Source organism: Astyanax mexicanus, chromosome 5 (genome assembly GCF_023375975.1).
Source record: "Astyanax mexicanus isolate ESR-SI-001 chromosome 5, AstMex3_surface, whole genome shotgun sequence".
Lineage (NCBI taxonomy): Eukaryota > Metazoa > Chordata > Actinopteri > Characiformes > Acestrorhamphidae > Astyanax > Astyanax mexicanus.
Window position 1 is genome coordinate 15,894,087 of NC_064412.1, and position 23,193 is coordinate 15,917,279.

At 37.7% G+C, this 23,193-nt stretch overlaps 1 protein-coding gene across 10 annotated transcripts in view; it reads right to left on the reverse strand.

Annotated features, from left to right (window-relative positions):
* The window catches only part of cadpsb (Ca2+-dependent activator protein for secretion b), a 102,482-nt gene that overhangs the window by 5,765 nt on the left and 73,524 nt on the right, over positions 1–23,193 (reverse strand). For 3 of the 10 annotated variants that reach the window (XM_049479755.1, XM_049479759.1, XM_049479760.1), the window contains exons 12-28: positions 22,592–22,728; positions 20,788–20,975; positions 17,740–17,841; positions 17,533–17,596; positions 17,258–17,381; positions 15,230–15,298; positions 12,198–12,304; positions 11,624–11,653; positions 8,374–8,530; positions 7,922–8,063; positions 6,596–6,757; positions 3,035–3,190; positions 2,700–2,847; positions 2,201–2,275; positions 2,030–2,113; positions 1,900–1,932; positions 1,708–1,815 (exon numbers count right to left, since the gene is read on the reverse strand). In XM_049479755.1, the coding sequence (XP_049335712.1) occupies positions 1,708–1,815; positions 1,900–1,932; positions 2,030–2,113; positions 2,201–2,275; positions 2,700–2,847; positions 3,035–3,190; positions 6,596–6,757; positions 7,922–8,063; positions 8,374–8,530; positions 11,624–11,653; positions 12,198–12,304; positions 15,230–15,298; positions 17,258–17,381; positions 17,533–17,596; positions 17,740–17,841; positions 20,788–20,975; positions 22,592–22,728 (1,886 nt within the window). Of the gene's footprint in view, positions 1–1,707; positions 1,816–1,899; positions 1,933–2,029; positions 2,114–2,200; positions 2,276–2,699; positions 2,848–3,034; positions 3,191–6,595; positions 6,758–7,921; positions 8,064–8,373; positions 8,531–11,623; positions 11,654–12,197; positions 12,305–13,843; positions 13,877–15,229; positions 15,299–17,257; positions 17,382–17,532; positions 17,597–17,739; positions 17,842–20,294; positions 20,400–20,787; positions 20,976–22,591; positions 22,729–23,193 lie in introns of all 10 variants that reach the window. The other 7 variants (XM_049479761.1, XM_049479756.1, XM_049479758.1 and 4 more) reach the window with 7 other exon arrangements.

Consider the following 23,193-nt stretch of genomic DNA (forward strand, 5'->3'; position numbering starts at 1 on the left):
TTATTATCCAAGCATGCCATTTTTGTTTGTTTTTGTGTATGTCATATCTTTTTGTTTTAATAGTTTAAGTTTTAATATCATAGTTTTAATACTGATGTGTGTAAACACATCATGATGTTGACTGGCTGCACTTTATGATCAAAATTCCAAATTTAAAAATAGAATGTACAATTTGATTGTCCATTAAATGGGCCTTTTTACTGCTGCAACTGTGTTCAAAACAATTTATTATCGTTCTGCTATATGATTAAGCCTAATTTTTTGGTTGTCAGTATTCTTCAGTGGATGTTAAAAAGAGCAACAACACCCTTTTTAGTAACTAAGGTATGCAGTAAGCAGATTGAGAAACAGCTTGTATGTAATAAAGGATTAATGTGAAAATAATTTCAATGGAAGGCTGTAGGTCCTTTAACATATCTCAACAATTAATATACAATATATTTGCTAGATATTGTGCGCAACTAATATAAATCATTTGGACACACACTGTATCCAGTGACTTGTAGGCATCTGCTGATCCATGGTTTCATCTGAAATGAAGGGTTTTAACTGGTTGTTTGTGGCCCTTGATCACCCTTAATTTCAAATGAGAACAATAAATAAGCAAGTGTCCCAATACTTTTGCAATATAGTGAAACTAGGACATAAAACCTCTCATCTGAATATAACAGAAGGGTCAAATGGCGTGATGGAAAGTGTTCTTTAAAAGGATCGGGAAACACAAACAGATCCAACAGTCATGCATCAAAAATGCTTTTCACATGTTCAAAACACAGAAAGGAAAAGCAGCAGGCTTTGAACACTGCATTTCTCTGACAAAACAAATTTCACATACAGACACACACTCACACAGACACACACACACACACTCACTGCTCTCCAGCACTGACACATACTGCATATACCTCTCCACACTGTGCTGCAACCACAATTTCACAATGACCACACAAATACCCACACACTCTCTTTCTTCCTCTCTCTCTCTCTCTCTCTCTCTCTCTCTCTCTCATACACAAACACACACACACACAAACAGCACAAATCTATTGTACATATAATAAATCACATCCCACTACACACACACACACACACATACACATGTACACATTTGTGCAAGACCAAAACTCACAAAATGATTCACAAAGGATTATTTCTAAATGTAACAGTGCTCTCCAGTGTGTGTCATATTTTATGCCAGTACTACTGTAGTACTATCTGTCATCTAACAATCTAATTTGATATATACTGTATTTACACTGCAGGTAAAATCCTGATTTGTATGCTAATAATTAATCATATTGAAAAAGAAAATATGACAAACAATGATCAACAAGCACTTCATTCACTGTCTTTGAGAGCACTGTCTTAAATAATCCACTTGGTGGTGGTAGTGACACTTTGCCTCGTGAGCTCTGAGCACAAAGGTCCGACAAACAGTAGCTAACGCAACATCAGAGGACAAAGGTGCAACTCATTGTGGCTAAAGCAACACCAGAGCACAGAGGGCTGAACGTGAATTCACATTAATGAGACACTGAGGAGTGAGAGAGCGAGAGCCTTGGGATAAGACTGGCCTTATCTGTCAGGATGAAAGGATTCAGAGCACAGCACTCAAAATGTGACTTATCCCTCATATGCCCCATTGTTTCGCCACATTTTGGATGGAACCTCCCCAGTTAGGCGTGGAGGAGACGGCATCTTACTTACATCAAATAACCTCTCTATATACACCTCCTCATTGACCTTATCTCGCAGTATGTCCTGAGAGTGACGAACAAAGGTCACATAGCCATCAGCAACATCCATTCCCGGTTTCTGTAGGAGAGCAGAAAGAGTTAGCGACTCAACTTTTACATCCTACGCTAACAGCTGCAATAAAAAGCTCCGGTAATTACTTACAGGGACATCCACATACTTTGATGCCGCTTTCACCTGAAAACAAACACATTTTTACAAGGGATTACAGGTACTAGATTAATAATAATGATAACACTACCTAATCTAATATGTGAAATTCCCTAAATCTCACCGTGAATGATAGGAAGGATGAGAAAAGAGTTCCCTCATCGTATCTGGAAATCTTGGCTAGAACACTTTCCAGAATCACCACAAACTGTGCAGGTGGAACAAATACAGGTAAATGACGTCACACTGACACGAATCAGTTTATATATACAGTATATACTACTAAAAAAATTACCTTAGCCACCAAAAGAGCAATCATGTCCTTTACACTCTCTTCAATCAGTTCATCAATTTTAGTGTGATACTGTTTCTAAAAAAACACGTTACAAATGTGAAAAATGTAAAAATTGGAGTGACAATAAGTGAAAAAACAACTGATTAACAACATCAGCATACTATAACTGAACAAGGTGTTTTGCCAACATGCAGAAAATAATGCTAAAAGGTTTCAGGGAAAATGGTAATCTGATACAGCACATTCATATCAAGAATGTCAAGCATTTAAATGCATTTTTGTTGCTTAAATATAAGTAAAAAGTGCATTAAATGTAAAATGTAAGTCTCTTCTATTGTGGTATTCTTTAGCTACAGTGTTTTATGATTAACAGATTAATGTTGGCCACACTTATTATGTATATTTAAAAAGTAAACAGTTTTCAATTGCATATCCTTGTTATTTACTTATTTATTTAAATTGTCTCCAAAAATAGTTTGCACAGATTTTTTTTCATTACCTCCTGGCCCATCTCCATGGCACACAGTTTAGCTGACTGGTCCTTGGCATCCACCATCACGTTAAACATGGTACATAAGGACAGTGGGATGCGGAAGTCTGTTGAACGGCTACTCTTGGTCAGCTTGGACTCAAATGCTGCCCTTGTGCTGAAGCAAAGAGTGAACCAAAAAGACATTATTAGACTATTATATACTGAACTACAGACACGGCTCAAATGAAGAGTCTGAGTGATCCTAGTTCTGTATTTCTGTATTAGCGTGGATGGCGAAACCGGGTTCGCTTCATATACACTAGCCAACCTGCGTGAGGGTTAGTTAAACATACGAAACATACCGTTTAACACAGGACTCAATCATGTCGCTGGACATGAGCTTCATACGGTTGTCTAGGTGCTTGGCGAACTCCTCCTCAGGCCAGTGCAGATCTCTGATGAATGTCTGAAGGGCATCCAGCTTCCAGAAAAGATCTTCTGAAGTTCCCGAGCCATTACTGCCAGGCACAACAGCGAGTCAGAGATCAGTGTTCAACAACACTCTGCTGAGTGAAAGTAGCTACAGAAAGGTAGAGCTATCTCTATGACTCTACTTAGTTCAATTTTCAGATTATTTTAACCATACACTGACGAGTGGCCCAGACACCTGGTGAATCGTACCAGTGTGTTTAATTCACAGGGTAAAAGGTTCATATGTTCAGACAGTGTATGGTAAAATAGACAGGTGTGTTTCCAAAACACATTAATAACCTCGCACAGCTGTGAGGTTATTCACCCTTAAAAGGGCCTGGAGTCATGCACACTGTGGCTGGGCATATTTCTCTAAAAGAAAAGGGAGTGGGGGGAGGGGGGCGGGGGGCTTGGGAATGTCATGGTGAGAGAAGGCATGTAAGAAGGGTGTGTCAGTAAGCCCTTTTCGTACACATTAGTATCTGGGTCATTCTATGGAATAGTCCAAGTTTAATGTCTCTAGTCTTTATATTTCATTTCTGAAATAAAAAATGCCCTGTGACTTCTGATTTATATCACATATGTAAAATATAATAGCATTATATTACACAAAATGTTTACAAAATTTTTAAATTATTTACTGTAATTATTTTACTTCTATTTACCTATTTTCTGAAGACCTATGCAGTAAAGCACATTGTGGGTCCACTGTCATTTTTCAGGTTTTTGAAATCTTCTCATTTAACTCATGATTTCATATAAATCCATATTTTAGCTACTATATCACGCCTGACAATTGTTACTGGTATTACCTTTCATTGATACCCACGATTTTAAATTAAATGGACAAAAAGTAATTCATGAACATTCATATAGCCAATATAAAATCTAAAAAATAGAATATTATTGAAAAGTTACTTTATTTCAGTAATTTAGTAAAACAATGAAAACTTATTTATTCATAGATGTATTACACACAAAGTGATCTATTCTAAACATTTATTCATTTTATTGTTTATAAACTTACAGCAGTTCATGTGTCCCCCTGCTGACACCTTTTATAGAGATGTAGATTTCCTTTTACAGCAGGACTTATATAGATATAAGATTCTAATTTTCTGAGATGCTGATATTTGGGTTTTCATTAGCTGTAGGCCATAATCATCAGCAATAGATCACTCTGTGTGTAATACATCTAATATATGAGTTTCACATTCTGAACTAAATTACTGAAATAAAGTGAAGATGCACCTGTAGTCTAAGTCTAAGCTTAAAATAAAGTCATCTTGCCGTTTCAAATTTTCGAAAAAATTGGATGTTTCTGAGGGATGACCCATATACGAATGCTGGGTGAACAGATACTGTACTAAGTGAGCCAGTTAAGCGGAGAGGCCAAGCATCATATCATTAGTGCTGCAGACATTTTGTTAGCAATGCTAATACTTCAGAATGCTACACTGACAGAATATGAGAAGGACAAAAAAGTCTAGAGGAAGAACAGAGACACAAAGACCAGGCTCTCTCTCACCACCCATGCCCGATGAGGCTGACGGAGTTCCAGAGGTCAACACACACCATGCAGTCAACTCTGAAGACGCTGCCATCCTGAGTGGAGATAGATGGGACGGGAGGAGGAGGAGTGTTGTAAGGGTCAGGGAGGGGGGTGGTAAGCTACCATAGAGTTGAAACATAGGAGTGATTATGATTTCTGAGAGGATAAGGCTGCTACCTTTTTAGTGGGGGTAGAGCCATGGGACAAAATAGTCCCAGTTAATTATTTTGGCTAACTACACAAGTGTTATGAATGTGTCATTAATTAAAGGAGAAATCTGGTGTGAAATGGACTTGGGGTGTAGTAAAACATGCTAACTTGACAATCAGAAGGTCACTCCCATGTTAAACTCCATGATAGCTCATTTCTACTGCCTTGGATGCCAGCTGCAGGCTGACGTAAGGGCTGCTTCAGAGCATTGTCTTCAAATACAAAAAAGACCAAGCAGGGAGGAGTCTATGACCAGGCAGGGAGTTCCACCAACCCACACCCACTGACACCTTTCAAACAAACCACGATGACCCTCTAACAAACCTCTTCACCTCAAATTCAGGATGGATCCTTCTAAAAATGGATTTCTTACCACAGATGTCAAAGGTCCACTACTCAATGCTGCTTCTACAAGTTCCTTATGGTCAGGAACCACCTAAACCCTAACGTCTCCACATGAATAAAATGTACTTGTCATTTTGGGGTTGTAATAATGTTATGTGAGTTGATGAGAGAATATCTGGACAAAAACAGCCTCATGACCGGCTGGGTGTAATAAACTCAAAAAGGTTCTGGATGAACACAGATGGGTTAATCTGCAGTCCTAACCTTATGATTATTAGGGGATTTTTTTTCCTTAGTTGAGAGCAGGGAGACTTAGGGCTGACTGTTCGTAGGTTTGGGTTGCAATCCAGATCTCACCACCTCAGTCCCACCTCAATGGCATGCACATTGAGGAAAATGAAAAGCTTTTCAGTTCTCATTTCAAAGAAACAGACAACATGGGCTTGACCCAAATCCCTTGCAATCTACTTGGCATGAAAATGACATAAAAGGCAATAATTGCTGAACTTTTCTTCACTCACAGTTTATTTGTCTGCTTATTATTGTTTTGCTCTGCTTTTTAGTGAGACTGGAACACACTGTAATGTTGTATTAACATGGTATAGAGTACCATAGTGAATTATGCTGGCTTGAAAAACATTTCAGTCTACTGTATTTATTTAGTAGTCAGGTGAAGTAGCCTATTTATTCTGGTGCAGGGTGACATTTGTTTTCTACACCCATATAACTGGGTTGGAAGAAATGGGACAGGACTTTAAAGCCTTTGCTTAAAGTCATAAAAAAGCCAAGAGTGGGTCACACAGTAGGTGATGACATAAACACATTTTTAAACCAATAAGGGTCCAAAAATACTATTCTTAACACAGCAAATATGCAGCACCTCAACAAATACAGGACATTTATGTGATTGTTATGATTTAAACGTCTTATCTAACCAGAAATTCCATAAGCTTTCAAGCTTAATCAGGGTAAAATTAAAAAAGTTATTATTTTAGATGTCAACAACCCAAACAGATTAAGTTATAGTAAAAGTGAACTAAGCCATGACCATACCCATAACAAAGATGTATGGATACAATGCTCATTATCTATCATCAAGGCTTTGTCATACTTTACCTGAACTCACTCTAACTAATCTTAATACAGATCCATTTTCAAACTACTCAAATCTAACAGATTTGAAACAAACATAAAATTGATTTAATCGTCTTTTTCAAGCCAGTACAAAGTCTGTTTTCAAAATTGTTTTATCCAAAGATAACAACCAGCCTTAAGAGAACACCTTCATGCCAAGGGGCCACATTTTGAATTCATCAGATCTGATGTAAACTCATTGAATACACACTCAGAGTCATAAATAGCAGCCATCCAGGATGGAGTGGAAAAGCTAGGCATTTGTGGAAGGTTAACAGATAGTCCTGCTACTGGCACGGGAAGATTTGGTACTTTGGGAATTTGGAGGTTCACATTTGGTAGATTCACATTGGGCAGATTACTTGTTAAACTCCTGCAGAAACAGACAAAAAGAAACAAAAATCCATAACAGTGGCAATGTGGAATGCTGCAAAAAAGCAATGTAAGACATACAGTAAGAAAGTAACAAGGAGTAAGAAAAAACTATATAAAGGAAAAAGCCATTTTAGACATCTGAGAGTAGCAGACATAAAGAATCAGTTAAATGTAGGGAAGGTTTCTAAAACATTTAAACAGAAGACCTACAGTAAAACGAAATATGGCTGATAATATAGACAAAAGCACATACGTACATATATACATACATACTTACAGATAAATAAAGAAACAGAAGCAGCATATTTCAATAGCAGGCACAAACAGCAGATTGACAGGTAAAACAGCCAGCGGTGAGAATTAAGACACAGTAAAACACAAAAGTAGAAGTAGAAGACAAAGAAATAAGGAAGCTGCATTCTATGGCACTGCTGGGGCATGGTCAAAAGGGTATTAACCCCTTTTATTTAAGCTTAATCTACAGCCATTCATTGCAATACAGTTCAGAGGAGTATCTCTTTAGCTCAAAAACATTGATGAGATATGGTTAAAAAAAGAATGCTTGCCAACCCCTCATCTCAAAAGCATTATCTATAGCTAAGAAATCAATATGCAAAACAAAGTCAAAGAGGCAGGGAGGGTAGAAAAACTGATTAGCACATAAAAGACATCCTATTTCAGTCAAGCACGCTCATGAGGGTTAGTTACCAAAACAAAAAGATGAAAACATGAAAGGCACTGACTGGAGTCTAGCCATCTAACCTGAGAGAGCAAGGTATCGTTTGGACTTTAGCTTAAAATGTTAACGCATTGCTTATAAACTTAATGAAAGTAGTCAATTAATTTTTTAGTAGAGTTCTATTGTTGTATTTTTAAAAAGAAAAAAAATACATTTAAACTTATCTTAGAGATCTTAGTGATCTGCAAGAGAGCTAAGATTTACCAAGGTGGAAAACATGGAAAACATCACCAGACTGAAGGTATCTAATGCTTACTGCCTGTGGTTTAGCATGCCTCCAAACACTGGATGATACCTGTCACCTTATTTTTGCCCACACTGCTTTCTGGGACACAAGTGTCTGTAAGTGATGTATGTGTTAAGAAAGACTCTGGTTCACAATCACACCCAACACTGCCGAGTGGGCAGGAAATAGTATCTTACTTCACAGGCTCCCATGACTCGCGCTCAAAGCCCCTGTGAATGGACTGAGAGATGGAGGACTCCATTAGATCGACATATCGCACCACAAGGGGGGCATAAAGGTCCTGCAGGTGCTTGTGAAACTTCCCATTACACAGATGGTCTACAAAGAGAGAGACAGGCTTAATCAGATTGAGTCAGCTTGAGATTCATTCAACTAAAACACTTTATTTGAAGTGTGCCTACATAGGGGCTTTATAACACATTCATATGAATTGAATAATGTATTCATAAAGCAATAGTTGGATATTTATAAACCTAATAAGCTTGCATAGTCACAACATGAAAACATTGGCGGTTTAAGTGTAATATAAATTAAAATATGAAAATCAACATGCTTGCATTTGATGTAAAATACAATCTCATTTATTTGATAAACTGTCTTAATTGCCTCTGGGACCTTGGATGCTTACAGTCATTTCGTAAGAAGTCATTAAGGAGCTGGAAGAGAGGGAAACTGTCCCAGCTTTCAGGAGACTGGATCTCTAGAGCTGCGTCCATGTCAACGCCGTACAGGGACAGGAAGTGCTCGGCATGCTCCACCATCAGATCCGACCACCATGCAAAGGCCTTGTTTAGCAAGGAAAGACCATGAGAAGGGGAAAAAGGACAGAGGGAGAGACAGTTAGAGTCAGAGCAGAGATGAGGCGAGGTGATCTAACCAAAGGAAAGGGGAGCAAACTGGTTTTGCCATGTGTTGATAATAGCGATGCACAACATTTCAGTTACCGAGTTACTAAAACCAGGCCATTTTTTATCAAATAACTGAACATTAGGAGTCATAAATAGATTTGTGGTCAGATTCAAACCAGATTGGCCAAATGTGTTTGCTACTCAAATGTGACCTCTCACCTTAAAATCATATATGTTAAATGAACCCCTGGCTCTGTTGTGATTTTACTGTAAAACTGTAGTATAGGGATTTTGGATATAGACAAAATTAATATAATTTTCTGTAAATAACTTCTAAACATATGGCACACTTATAACCAGTTTACACCAGCAGACATGAGTTTATAAAGATTAGTAAAGATTTAGTCTAAGGCACCTCAAAATCTAAAGTCAATGTTCAGTGAATTTGCAACACAGAAAAAAATATAAAAATGAAAAAAATACTTTTATATACTGATTATATACTTGCATATTGCAACAGTTTTATGCAGTATACATTCTCTGCCTTAAGGTGACATTATACTTATAATTTAACCCTTGTGTGGTGTTCATATTTTTGTCACTCGTTTACTTTGTTACTTGTATTTAATTCAGCAAAATTAAGCAATTTTACATTAAAATGATTTACACATGCTTGCTTCACCTAAACTGCACAATATATACAACAATATAAACAGCTTACCGCCCTTTACCTTTCTTATGTTACATTTCTTTTAAAAAGTGCTACTTTTTTATTAGTTTTTTAATAAAATGTAAAAGAAAATGAATTAAACTCAAGATATGAGTAGAAAATTAGTTTAGTTTCAAATTTACAAATGAAGCAATGTTTATTAGCCCTTGGCCAAACATACTGTATGTAATATAAATGTGTATGTGTGTGTGTGTGTGTGTGGGGGGGGGGGGGTTACAGTGTGTGTTTATCGAAAATGTGTTTTAATATATGTTTTTCACAAAAAAGATTACAAAAAAGAAGACAGAAATTTTTTTTTTTTTGTATCATTTGATGAAAAATGAAAACGGGTCCCACAGACCCGAACACCACACAATGGTTAATAAAAAAAGATTCTTATGTTGGATGTAATTTGAATATTATACTGTATATCATGTAGCCCTTTAAGAACACTAACTGTAAAAGCAAATACTATTTTTTTTGTGATTGTTACAGCCTACATTGTTACATCTGCCTACATCTGTCTTGTGTTGCAAATGTATTAACGTGTGAACAGAATAGCTTTTCATGAGTATTGTTTTACTTATTTACAGAGAATATCTAATCGGTGGAGTCAAGGTGCCAGAAGAGGTGCATTTCCCATGCAGGTGAAGTAGAAATCGCTGCATGCTTTCGCTCTCCAGATGGAAGATGTAGCTGTTCAACCATTCACATCACTGCATCCCTGCCATTAGGATGGGGATGTGTTTCGTCATCATGCAACCTTGCAATACCTCCCATGCTCAAGACTGCAAGCATGCAGCAAGCTTATTTAAATTGGTATGAGAGCAGAATTAGTTTGTTTTTGTTTTTTTTTGTTTTGTGTTGGTCTGATCGTCAAGAGTGCTGATCAGCTTTGGAAATGTCAAGTGTTGAGAAATAGCTCTTGTATGCTCTCTCAGGTGGACCAACTTGCGTGCAGTCTTGGCATCATTTATTTTACTCATTGCTAAAAGAAACAAAAACCTGACCAGTGGCAAAGTCATTCAGGGAACTGATCAGCCTTTGAAGAGGTTAATCCTTCCCTTCCCCTTGGCAGCATGCTGTTTAGTTATTATTCCTGCCAACCCACTCCAAAGCTTCATAGTTTTTCCATCCAAGATCAGTTGGAACTGGGTTACAAACTTGGTCTGAACTTACCATTTCACTTACCTGGCCTACCCATAATTAACCTTTGAATACACTACATCATTGAGCACAACATTTCAAATGTTGAACAGAAAACAAAGCATTCACCAGGGCAGCAGGGCAACGCATATGGCCGAGCTCAATCAGACACACAAATAGGAAAAAAGTAGATAGAAAGAGGGTTGAGATGTCAAATCCAATCAAGTCCAAGATCATTCCCTAAGACCTTTCTTGCAATTATGGTTATTAGATCACATCATTTTTCAGCTTATTTATTTGCAATTGACTAGAAAGGTCCAAGGGAAGTAGCAAGGCTGTGATTTTGGATTGCAGTGGATAGAGAGAAAGTAGACTTCAACTTTGGAAGGGGGCCAGAGAAACACTAGCAGAAAGGGAGAAACTGACAAGGCAAACTGGGACAAGGCTCGGATGACAAAACTAGGGGATGGGGTGGTGCAACTATATATGCATTCTCTCTAGGAAAAGAACTTTTATCTTGATCAACCCCTGCAACACGGGATGCAAGTCTTACAGTCAGTTTCTTCAAGAGAGACTGGACAGAGACAGTGCTAGCAAACTGGGACGCTCTGAAGTCAGACAGAAACGCTACAATTCCCCATACTGGGAAGAATAGGGAATGACAGGAATAGAGGCCCCACACAGCTCATGCACAAACCATTATTGGGGAACAAAGGAGCTAATTTATTTGCATTCAGTTTGCTCACGTACCTCTTTTCCCTGCCCAAGCCCATAGGATGGATTGAGCGGTGAGAAAAACAACAGTATTGAGTGATATATGCAAACTGCTTAGAACATAAGATACTTAAATGAACTCTGGGCATTAGAAAGATCAGAAGGGACATTTTGGATTCCTCCGTGGAGGATCTCTGTTCACACCTTGTAACCTTCTTAAACTGTCATGCTTTACACAAGCAAAATTCACAGTAAAGTAAGGGGTTTCGGACCTTTATAGACATATTAGATACCTCTCATCAGTTCCCTTCCATGCTCAACCTTCTTTATGTAACTGCCCCATCCACCCCACCCCCTCCCCAAAAATGACAGTAAAGCCCCTAGCGTGACTTGACATGCTTGAGGGGAAAGATACACTATGTGATGAGGACTTAAGAAGGAAGGAAACATGGATACTGTACCGACTGGTCTCCTGTACTTGTGACCGCAGCCTGTTAAGCATATTCAAAAAAATAGAGTAAATCTGTAGAGCTCAGGAAGACCACGGGTTATCTAAATAGAAACTGCATGTACTGTAGTCACTGTAGCCAACCATGGATATTTCTGACCAGTTGGTTTAAGTAAACAACTACTGAATCATGCAGACTGGCTAATTATATTTATAATGTGCTAATTTAAACTTCCCCTCAACCCCATTTGCTCTTTTATTCTTTTTCTTTTTTTTCACTTTTACACGTCTACTTTTGCATTGTGTTTTCCCAGGTAAAAGCCTTGTATCTGCAAAGACAAACACTGTTCTGTATCTTGAACTTGTTATAGAAGAAAGATCCAGAAACAGAGGATGAAAAAGTCCGGATCACAAGAAAGCAAATTAATATACTGCATTGTTATAAAATTTGCAGCAGACTTTTAAGCTATTAAGAGGTAATATACAGTTTTTAAATCAAGACACTCTACACAGCATAAGGCCTGAGACACTGGCAGCATAAAGAGAAAGAGGAAAAAATAAAAGACAGTAATGGAAGCCTTGCTCACCTCAGCATGATGATCCTGATTCTGCTGGAGAACCTCTATGACTAACTCTGCCAGGCGGATGACATGCTCCAGTTTTTTGGCAGGTGTAGCTAGGTTGGCTACATTCTCTGGAGCAGAAAAGTGTGTAAGAACAGAGGTCAAAGCAGTGATATTATTTTGGAATGGGACCAAAGCAGCTAATATTAAACAGTCCCGTTTTGCATGCAGAAACAGCGATGTGGTTGATGACACTTATTTTAACACCTTACATAAGGAAGTCCTCCTGACATCAGTGATGTTTAAATACTACACCTTTCTGATTAAACAAATTAGCTGACCTAAGAGTGCACTTTCATCATTATTTCAGTTATCATGTGATTTAAGAAGTCATAATTAAAATATATTCAATTGGATAGGGATTTTAAGTCTATTGCCAGAGAGACAAAATCCAATTAGACTTTATCAAATTTAAAATACAAATATTAAGACCAAAAACAACATCCTAAACTGAGCAATAATTGGTTGGCAAATAACCTGTTGCAAAATCTGTGGAAATGCCACATATAAGACAAACAGCAGATCAGACTGTGATAAGTTTGACTCAATGGAATGAATGCAGGACATAAAACGCTTTTGTTAAGACATAATATATCATTTTCTCAACAAGACAATTGGAATAAGACAGATATACATAACAAAAATACATAAGAATGATAAGCAGCAAAAGTGGATGTTCCCATTTAAACATGGGTCATGGTAATTATGCTGAAGAAAAATCTAAAATTTCGGTTCATTTTTTTATTCAACATTAATTTATTTTAGCTGGGCCTGTTTGAGAGACTGCTTAAATTCTTATATTAAGCGTAAAGTTTTTGGTACTGCAACACTAATAATCCGATCATAATCAGATTTCATACTCTGATTTTCAAGATCGGATTAAAGCCTAGAAATGCAATAAAGAGAGCAGGATTGTAGCTCAGTAATTAGATTTCTCAGCACATGGATACACTTACTCTGATTTATTTCATTCAAGATGTCATCAACACAAAATGATGAAGTAATGACAGGCTATGATGATAATACATGATTATCATCTTGTTTTCATACTTCATCCATAATCAGTGTGTTAAACATTTCTTAATACTAAGTTTCCTTTTAGTTGAGATATTTGAGCTTCTTCAAATTAGAAGCAGGATGGAAAGAGGACAATTAGACATACAGAGAGTCTATAATAGGAATCTATTTGCCAAGAGACACTTTCTTCCTAGTGGAACCATTGTGCTCCTTTGGGGGACATTAAGTTATTATTATTTCGCAGTTTATCACACTGAAAATGCAGTTGCTAAGATGTTTGTGATAGATAGTATTGCAGAGCTGAGCAGTAACAAATAATTCATAGAACTTTGCTAAAGGCTGATGGTTATAACTGAGTATACTATCTTCACAAACTATCTTCAGCATTCTTTATAGCTCAAGAAAGAGGACAGACCATGCCAAAATTGCACAGGGGAAGTTCTTGTGTCAAGCGGTGAAGGGTTTTTATTTAGGCTGGTGATGTTAGGTCTTATTTAACTATAGATGAATTTGTGAGGGACAGCATGTTTGTGTCTGAGTGTATTGGGTTATTTGTTGTAGAGGACAGAGATTGATGTCAAATATGGCTTCACCTGGATCCCTTTGATCCTTTAGAGTTTTCTCAACTTGAAAGAGAGAGAGGAGGAAAGAAAGAAAATGAAAAGGAAATAAAAGAGAAGAAAAGAAAAGAGAGAAACAAAGAATAATTATTAAGAATTATTTCCCATATTAAGGTGAGGTTTAAGTCCCAAGTCAGTGACACGTGTCACTCCTTAAAATGTCTGTCCTGACTGCTCACCAGGGGGAGGTTTTGGGGTGTTAGTAAGCAAAAAAGAACTAAACATTCAGTGACAAACAAAAACACAGACTTTTACCTGGCAGAAAAAAAATACAGTGAAGAAGCAACATGACACAGTCAACAAAGAGACCACAGAGTTGTTCGCCTCAACGAAACACTGACAACAGCTGGTCGTGAACAAATTTACGACACTGGTTCTAACACTTATGACTTATTTCTCCGCTGCGGTATTTCAGTTTTGCTGGCAGCTGAGTCACCTGCTGAAGTGGACTGGAATCCCCAGTGAAACCAGCTAGCAAACTACTGCACAGACACACAAGCAGACAACTGAGAGAGATAAGTGAAAAGCAAAAATGCATTCGAGTCATGAGCATGAGCTTCAAACCAACAAAAAAGGACAAGAAGAAGCTACACAGATGCTTGATTGTGTCATGTCACGAACAGATGTGGCCATAACCGACACATTTTCCTGTCCACTCCATGGAATTACAATGAATAGAGGGGACAGAATCCTACTGAATGATCTAATGAACAATGGGTGAGAGTGATGAACATATTAGGGATTAACTCCTCCCGTTTGTTTGAGCCTGTCACGATAAAATGTCTTGTTAATGTTGTAGTTTGTCCACTAGTTCATGAATACCACTACAGGCTACATATATGATGCCTATACACCAATAAAGCATAACATTATGATCAGCTTCTTGTTTCTGCACCCATTATCCATTGTTTGGAACACCATATCAGTGCCATGACAGTGCTGAGAATACCCTACCACCAAATAACACTCTGCTGTAGAGTCCTGACCATCGAAAAACAAGGTAACAAAGTATGCAGAGAAACAGATACAGGACTACAGTCTGTATTGATAGAGCTACAAAGTGCTCCTATATTCTCAGTGGAGCTGACAAATTGGATAATGGGTGTAAAAAACATAGAGGTGTTATGCTTTATCTGTGTATATATTGTTGTTCTGTTAGTTGCTTTGCCTGTGTTAGAAAATTTAAACCAAAGTATACACTGACATGTCAGAATAAAGATTTTAACAGATGTAATGCAAAGCAGCTTTCCTTTAAAAAAATAAATATGAAAGTAAAACAGGACTGACTGTCCCAGAAGACAGAATGGACAGGGGTGAAGAAAGAGGGTAAGGGATGAAAAGGATGAGGAAATTACTCACGGATGGTTAAATCCATCACTTGTGTAGCCAAGGAGTAGACAGGGTGATCATACATTTCCCTCTTTTTTCCTAAAGAAAAAGAGGATTTCGGCATGCAAGAGTTCAGGGTCAGAAGTCAGGGGGTTAAGGGTTCGAGATGGTGAAGGGCATGTCTGGTGGTCACTTCTGCAAACTGTCATTGTAACGACAACGGCGTCCAAATAATTTGAAAAGGGAAGAACCAGACAATGCCCCTGAAGGAAATTTAGTATCAGAAACAGAGGTAGTAAATACTACAGAGTTTAGTTCACCATTTGTGACCCTTGGGGATCACCAGAGCCCTTATAAGGGATAGTGGGGTAGGGAGTGGTGGTGTGAGGGGGGTCAAAAGACAGGGGAGAACCCAACTGAACTAGGCCCTCTGTCTTTTTTGGGGGGGGAAAAAGCCCAATTCAAACCAGACCATCATGATATTCCTGCATTCCTCTTAAAATCAGTCAAATTGAAAGCAATTCCTTGATCCCTGTTTTTTTCCTCTATGTGCTTCCATTGATGTACTTTATAGTACTAGTTCTTTTACCAGGTTTTCATCCCTGGGATTTGTCCAATTCCCTAGGTTGGATAAACCCTGGGAATCCTTATATCCATATATCCTTTCCAGCGTTTTTCACTATTCGACATCTCTAAAGGCCAGTTCACACCAAATCCACTGTTTGTGGGTTAAAAATGCACTACAGGTACTTAAAAAATTAATACATATATATTAATGATTAAAATTAGGCTGACCAATCAGAGGCTGCAGACCAAACAAAGCAGTATCAGGACAGTGGCATAACTGCTTATCTTAGTAATACAAAAAGTGGAAATTCATGAGAGCCATGCAGTTTTACATCTATTCTTTCTGTCCCAACTAAAAAGTACTTGGTGTAAATAAACGTTAATTATAGTGATGGGCCGATCCACATTTTTCTGTTTCAATCCGATTGCAATGCACAACGGCCAATGCAGATACTCATTCTGATACAAGAGCTACAGGAGAAATATCACCAAACAAAAAATATTTTACTCAAAACAACTGCTAATGGTTTGCTCTCTTTTAGAGACCGGGGCTATTGTAAGATGTGGACTGGAATATGTAACGGTGACACATCTGATTTTACACTACAGTGAGTTTATGGTCCATCGCAAGCTGTAGACTGAAAGCCGCATCTATAAGTGGATTCGCCCTGTCTGACTGATATCTGACAAGTAAATGACGTCAACATCTGACCAATTCAAATATAGGATTAGATATTTTCCCTCTTTGCTTAGATAGAATAGTTCCTAAATGCTGTATCAACAGTTTCCTGTCAGAACTGTTGCTTCTTCTGTGACTACATAGCTCACCTTCAGTCCTCCTCATGTTTCCAATTCACTAGCCTTTGACATGTTTTGAAGACCTGAAGGGAAGGAAACTCTATAAGGCCAAAGAGAGATCTTGGAAAATGAATTTTAATCAATTAACTGCAAGAATAGTCGTAAAGATGTATCTTGGCTTTAGAATTGGGCAGAACTGTATAGAAAAAAAACAGAAAGGTGCAGGGTAATGGAGGACATTTTGCAACTATATGTAAAATCCTTATGTTCTGTTTTCCATTTCACCTCAAGTGAATGGAAGGGGTCAGAAGCTCTTCACTCTATGAATCTGAATGCATTTTCACTCACAAGTCTACAACAAAAGGATACAAATGAAAGCATCTGTGCCTTAATGTGTTATAACATGTTAATCAACCTCAAATTAGTAAAAATACAAAAGATACTGGAACAGTAATAGGTCTTTAAAGCAGAATTGGTATAATCCTAAGAAAAAAATGTATACATCAATTCTGTACTCATGTAACGTTACTCTTTCACACGTTCATAGTCCATTCATTAACAGCTTTAAGATTCACAGCTCTAAGTAGAAATTAAGAGTAGAAGACAAATCACTGCTTTCTCTAGAGCTCAGATCAAACTGGTGAGTGAGAAGGTTAAAGGCATTGAGTGAATTAAGAGGGCACTGGTAGTCACCTTCCACTGTAGCGTATTCAGTAATGCGTTGGTAGTTGATCTGAGCTGCCTGCTCCAGGCATTTACGGATCACGCCCTTTACTTCTTCCTGCGGGACTGGGGTCACAATGTCCTTCATAAGAACCTGAGAGTAAACAGAACGCAACAGAACTGTTACTATCTGCATATTTAATATTAATGTGTGAGCTTTAAAGAATTGAGACTCTTTTCTTTCCCCTTCAGATACAGATTCACAAAACACCATCACAGACACACACACACATAGAAAACATTACCCTCTCTAGCAGAGACAGAGTGGCTTTCAGTGCTCCTTCAGGGCGCCCAAAAGGAAAACAATACCTATGGCAGGAACAAAACCACAATGAGCTGTGCTGTAGGCAGTACAGTTTTGAGATACAGGGTAAAAAAAAAAACATCGGGTATTTCTAAAAAATGGAGGGAATAAAATCACTGTATGTGTCCTAGAAGCATCATCTCCTCACCTAAAGTTTGTGATCTGGTTTTCCAGCAGAACACGTAATCGTTCTTTGATTTCTTCAAAGCGTTCCTTTTCTTCCACGGTTACAGTTCCAAGACCATCAGGCCTAATTTAAAATAAAGAAAGGATGATTCAGACTGCTTAGACATTACTCAGCTTTTACTGCTACGACACACAGTTCTGTCTATGAGATTTTGAGCACATCTGTACAAAATCAAATCTGTCAGATTCATTGGACTTATTTTTTTTAGACTGAAATAACTCACATATTAAATACATCTTACAATATTTTTTCTTAATTTCTTTTTTTTTTAAATGTTATCCCTTTTTCTCCCCAATTGACCAATCAAGGCCAATTACCCAACCCACTCATTAGGACCCCTATCACTGGTAATGCCCCAACACCAGGAGGGTGAAGACTAACACATGCATACTCTGATACATGTGAAGTCAGTGACCACCTCTTTTCAAACTGCTGCTGATGCAGCATTGCCGTGTAGAATCACAGCATACTCGGAGGAAAGGGCAGCGACTTGGTTCTGATACATCAGCTCACAGATGCTTTGTGCTGATCTACATCACCATTTGGAGTGATGAGGGGAAAGAGTGCCATCTACCCACCCAGAAAAAAGCAAGGCCAATTGTGCTCTCTCAGGGCTCCGGCAGCTGATGGCAAGCTGCATGAATGGGATTCAAACCATGATTCTCCTGATCATAGTGGCAGTGCCTTAGATCACCTGGAGCCCAATCTTACAGTAAATTACATGATACATGGTGCACAGCAATAATAAAAGTGGCATCTCCTAAATTTTACCTAAGAATGAACTTCTACATATTACATTTAACAAATTAATCATATTAAAATGTTTCTTCAAATGTATGTGTTTTATCATATGAACTACATTTCTCAACAAATGTTCATATGCTTAAATACATGCAGTCAACAACAAGTTGACTACATACAAGTCAAAGGTTTTCAAAGCAGGTTCATATTTTGGTACATGACTGTACTCATTTAACCTCAGGATACCGGTTAAGCCTGTTGGAAGCAGCAGTTAGGATTCCTCACTGAGATATCCAGGGGTTGTTTCATCTAAGTTACAGCTATAAAGGTGATAATTTGCCACTTGTAGTTTATGCAATATTAATGCACACTTCACTTAATGCAACCTATGGGATTTGACCACATCTCAGTCACTTCTAAATGAGCTCTTTCAAAAAGACTAATCCTGTGGCTGATAATAGCCAACACAAATTTCTGATTTGTAATGTGCAAATACTGCAGTGATTGTGACTTGCATGCTGCATAACTCTTATGATTAATTAATTATTACTAATCAGTCTCATATCTCTTCAGCCTGTCACTGCCTTTATCCAAACCATTTATTCGCAATGCAGTAATTGCCAACTCAAAACAGAGTTTTTGACAGGCTAGTTAGTTGAATTATAGCTTTTAAAGGTCACATGTTTAATTAATTACATCTTTTAGATTGAATATGCCTGAAAGGTGCATTTGCTTGAATATGGATTACAGCAAACCTATCCTTGAGGTGGCAGCAAAGGTACATCCTTGTTGACTGTGAAAGAATAATTGATTATTTAATCATTTTTGGTGAACTGCTTCTGCTTATCCTAACTGTGCCCATATCTAATAATAAGAATAGTCAGGGACGAGAAAATAATCAATAATAAACAATAATAAACAACACAAAACATTCACTGTAATGTTAATTCATTTAAAACTAAAAGAAAACACAAACGATTTGAACTAAAATGCTTTAAGAGAGTTAATAAGCTAATAATAAAAAGTTGCAACAGTAGCTGTTTTTATGCTTAAATATAATATAACATAGAAAGCACTGTGGATGGATGTCCAAGATATGGATTAAGCCTAAAATTTTCTTTTAAATCTCCATTCAAAATGCTGTGTATTCCAAGAGTAGGCTAAATCTCTGTCTGGAAAACTGCCCCTTTAACACTGCACTTCAGATTAAACTTTCCTGACCTGTGTAACTACACAGCTATATATATATATATATATATATATATACTGTTAGAGCCATAGTGCCATCTAGAAACACTGAGAGTCTATATCTGTTTTCTATTATGAAAGCTAGAGGGAGCCTTCCTCCCACCTCGCCTTCTCTCAACAGCTAAAAATAAATCTGTCCTATTTTAAGAAAGGACAGAATCCTCTGCAGTTCGGAAGCAAAGCTGCTTCTTCTAGACAAGAAGCCTGATAGGGGTCTAATGATATACTTTATTGATCACAATTGAATCCAGTTTGAATTACTATTTAGTATACTCGGCTTACAAATCCAAATTCCAATTTAGTTTAAAATATTGAGAATTTGGATTTGTAAGCAAAGTATAAATGTAGATAGTACATTGTGAAGTCATTATTCTGCTTGACAATATCCTGTGTCACAGTAACCTGCAGTTTCTATTCAAATAATCCTAATTTTTATAATGTGTTTCTTTCAGTAATCTTTACTTCATCAAAGACTGCAAACAGTCATCAAATACTGAGTTACCTCTCCACATTCAAAGCCCTCTTACCTTTGGCACACAGGGACTGGCTGAGGCTTACAGTTCCTCTTTTTTTTAGACTCCTTTTTCCCTCCTGGCTTAGAGCCACACCCCTGTAACTCAGACCCCTTTTGACTATCAGGAACATATGATGAGGTGAGTGATATTAAAACAATGAGATTCAGGGAGCAAAATCAATGAAAAAGAGGAAGGAAGGAAGCCTTTATGGTTAAATGAACACTGTCGAAATACAGGGGAAGACATGGATTAAGGTGAGGGAGAACAAAAAAACAAGCCAAAATTAATAATGTGAAATGCCAAACACAAAAAAAAAAACATACATGACATTTAAAAGGAGAAGAAAACAACTGAGCAGACAAAGGCTAATAAAGGCTAATAAAGACAATAAAGGCTAATTGTCTTTATTGACAAAGACAATAAAATCTCTAACAACCCTCCGCTCTGTCTTTCTTTTTTCTTTTGAGCCTCTTGTTTTTTTCTTCAGTAAAAAGTGGAAGTGTACCTGTTCCCATGGACATGCGAGGCACAGAAAGCAAAGCTGTAGTGCAGCAGCGTCGGGTCAATCATGTTCCCCGCATCGGCTCTCTCCAGCAGGTCACCAAGGTAACACAAATGTCTGTGACATCCCCTCACTCCATTTCGAGCGCAGTACTCATCCAGGACAAAGACTTGCCCCGGGCTGAACCATCCCTACAAACACAACAGCAATAAAGAGGGTGAAGGTCAAGTACCAGTAGAAGTTGTGCCTGCAAAGCAAAAACAGGCTGTGGACATTTCATTCTTTGTCGACAGAAAAAGGCAGTTAGTACTCTCTATAAATTCATCAGGTCATATCCTGGGCAATGTCAATATATAAATATTAATGTATTTAAAACCATTTTATACAGGATATAAAAAATGACCATACTGTAATATCACACCTGCTATACAGGTTACCGTCTGAGTGTGATTTAATTCCTAAAAAGAATGTGCGTGGGTCATTTGTGCAAAAACTGTTTGGTCACTAGAATGATGACACTTATCAGAGAACAATTTTGTGAAAACTATGCAACGTAACACTGTCATTAAGGGAGTTAAAAAATTGACTCAACTGATGGAATGAAAACATTTTATAAAATATCTATTGTGCAACCTCAGTTCTCTTAGTTTGATGGTACTTGGTTTTAAAATAGTAAAAAACTGTAGTGGACATTATTATATGCATGGTTCAGGCCGTGAGTGGGAAAAGTAACCTTAGCATGATGCTACCACCACCATGCTCAACAGTTGGTTGAATTCCTTTAGTTTTCCAAACATATATCTGGTTATTGTGGCCAGGCAACATAATCTTTATGTCATATCGCTTAAACTTTTTTTTACTCCTGAAAGATTTTTCTTTGTCCTTGCAAACTTTAGTCGAGCTTGAATGTTTAAATTAAGCTTGTAGTCCATTTGTAGTCAACACAAAACAGTGGCACCAGTGTTGCAACAGCTTCCAGCTCATGGCAGACCAGGGCCTTGCTGGTTCTGATTAGGTGTGTATGATATAGACAAAAACTGGGATGTACAATTACACGGTTGTATATCCTGTTATCATGTATGTATAGAAAACATACATACAAAGTCACCTGGCTTGACTGCACTGTTTTTTCCCAGGCTAAGAAATAGTTTGATGTGTGCCTTTACTGTGAACCTCTACCTCACTTTACCTCGCTCTGCCTTCAGCCTAATTATGTATACATTAAATGAACACAGTCTGCAGTGTGAAGACTTCCTCTATTGCTTAACGTGGCTAATGTAATTTAAATTTTGCTGTTATTACAGCTCTTTTGATGTGTTTATATTAAAACCTTATTTTGCTATAACAATAAAAATACAGCCCTACTTCTACCCTCCGAACTAACCATTTTTCTTAGCTCAGAGGGTGACTGTCTTGGGTCTTCTTTTACACCTTGGTAAAGTGGCTAGCTACACATCCCAATAAATTGTACTTGTAAAAAATCGTTTAAAGGGACAATATGCACTGAGTTTCTTTGTACTGCCCCACTGTACTCTGTAATTATTGTCAAACTAACTCTTTTACCATGGCCACAAACAAGCTAGTTATAATTAACAATGTGCCGGTAGTTAATAATCACTAACACAAAGTTAAACTGCCTTAAAGAATAGACAATTTAAATAATCCATAAGATAAATTAAAATCCATTAACACTGTACATAAACTTAACCAACTAAAACAAAAGTTTGAAAAAAAGGGCATAAAAAAATTGTCAATATGTTTCTAGTTGACTAATTGACACAAGCCAGTCCTAGCTCCTCAGACTTACCAGGCATGCGAAGTTGTCATTGAGCCTGTGGTCCAGTGTGAGCCTCTGCACCATCTCAAACAGCGAGGCGTGGTCAAAGCTACAGGGGTTAGCCGAGATAAACTCATCCATGCCGTGCTTCTGTGCCCTGTCAGCATCTAATCCAGCCAATCACGCAAGACGCAGGGAAAGGGGGTGGTGTGCGAAAGAAGAAGTTAGTAAAACGGCCCACAGAATGTCTAACTTATTTTAACAAAAGATCAGCGTCTAGTTCAGCTACTCTACAGCAACTCAAACACTGTCAGCTTTCACATTGTCAACTTGCAGCAAAAGTCAAGCAGAGATCAATCGGACCTAGCAATATGGAACTGGGCGATGCTCAAGTTCAACTCATCAACCCACATTCAAACTGGATGAACATGCATGGACTGATTTGGGTGCAGTTTCATCAAACTTTCACTACAGATTTTGTTCGTGAAAAGTATTAATTATAATTATAGTTTAAAGGAAAGTGGCTACAGGCGGAATTCTTAATGATGAATTAAGATGCTTGTACATTCACATAGTTACAATAGATTCTGCCATTCGCAACTGGTTAATGTCACTCACTTAGAGAGAAATGA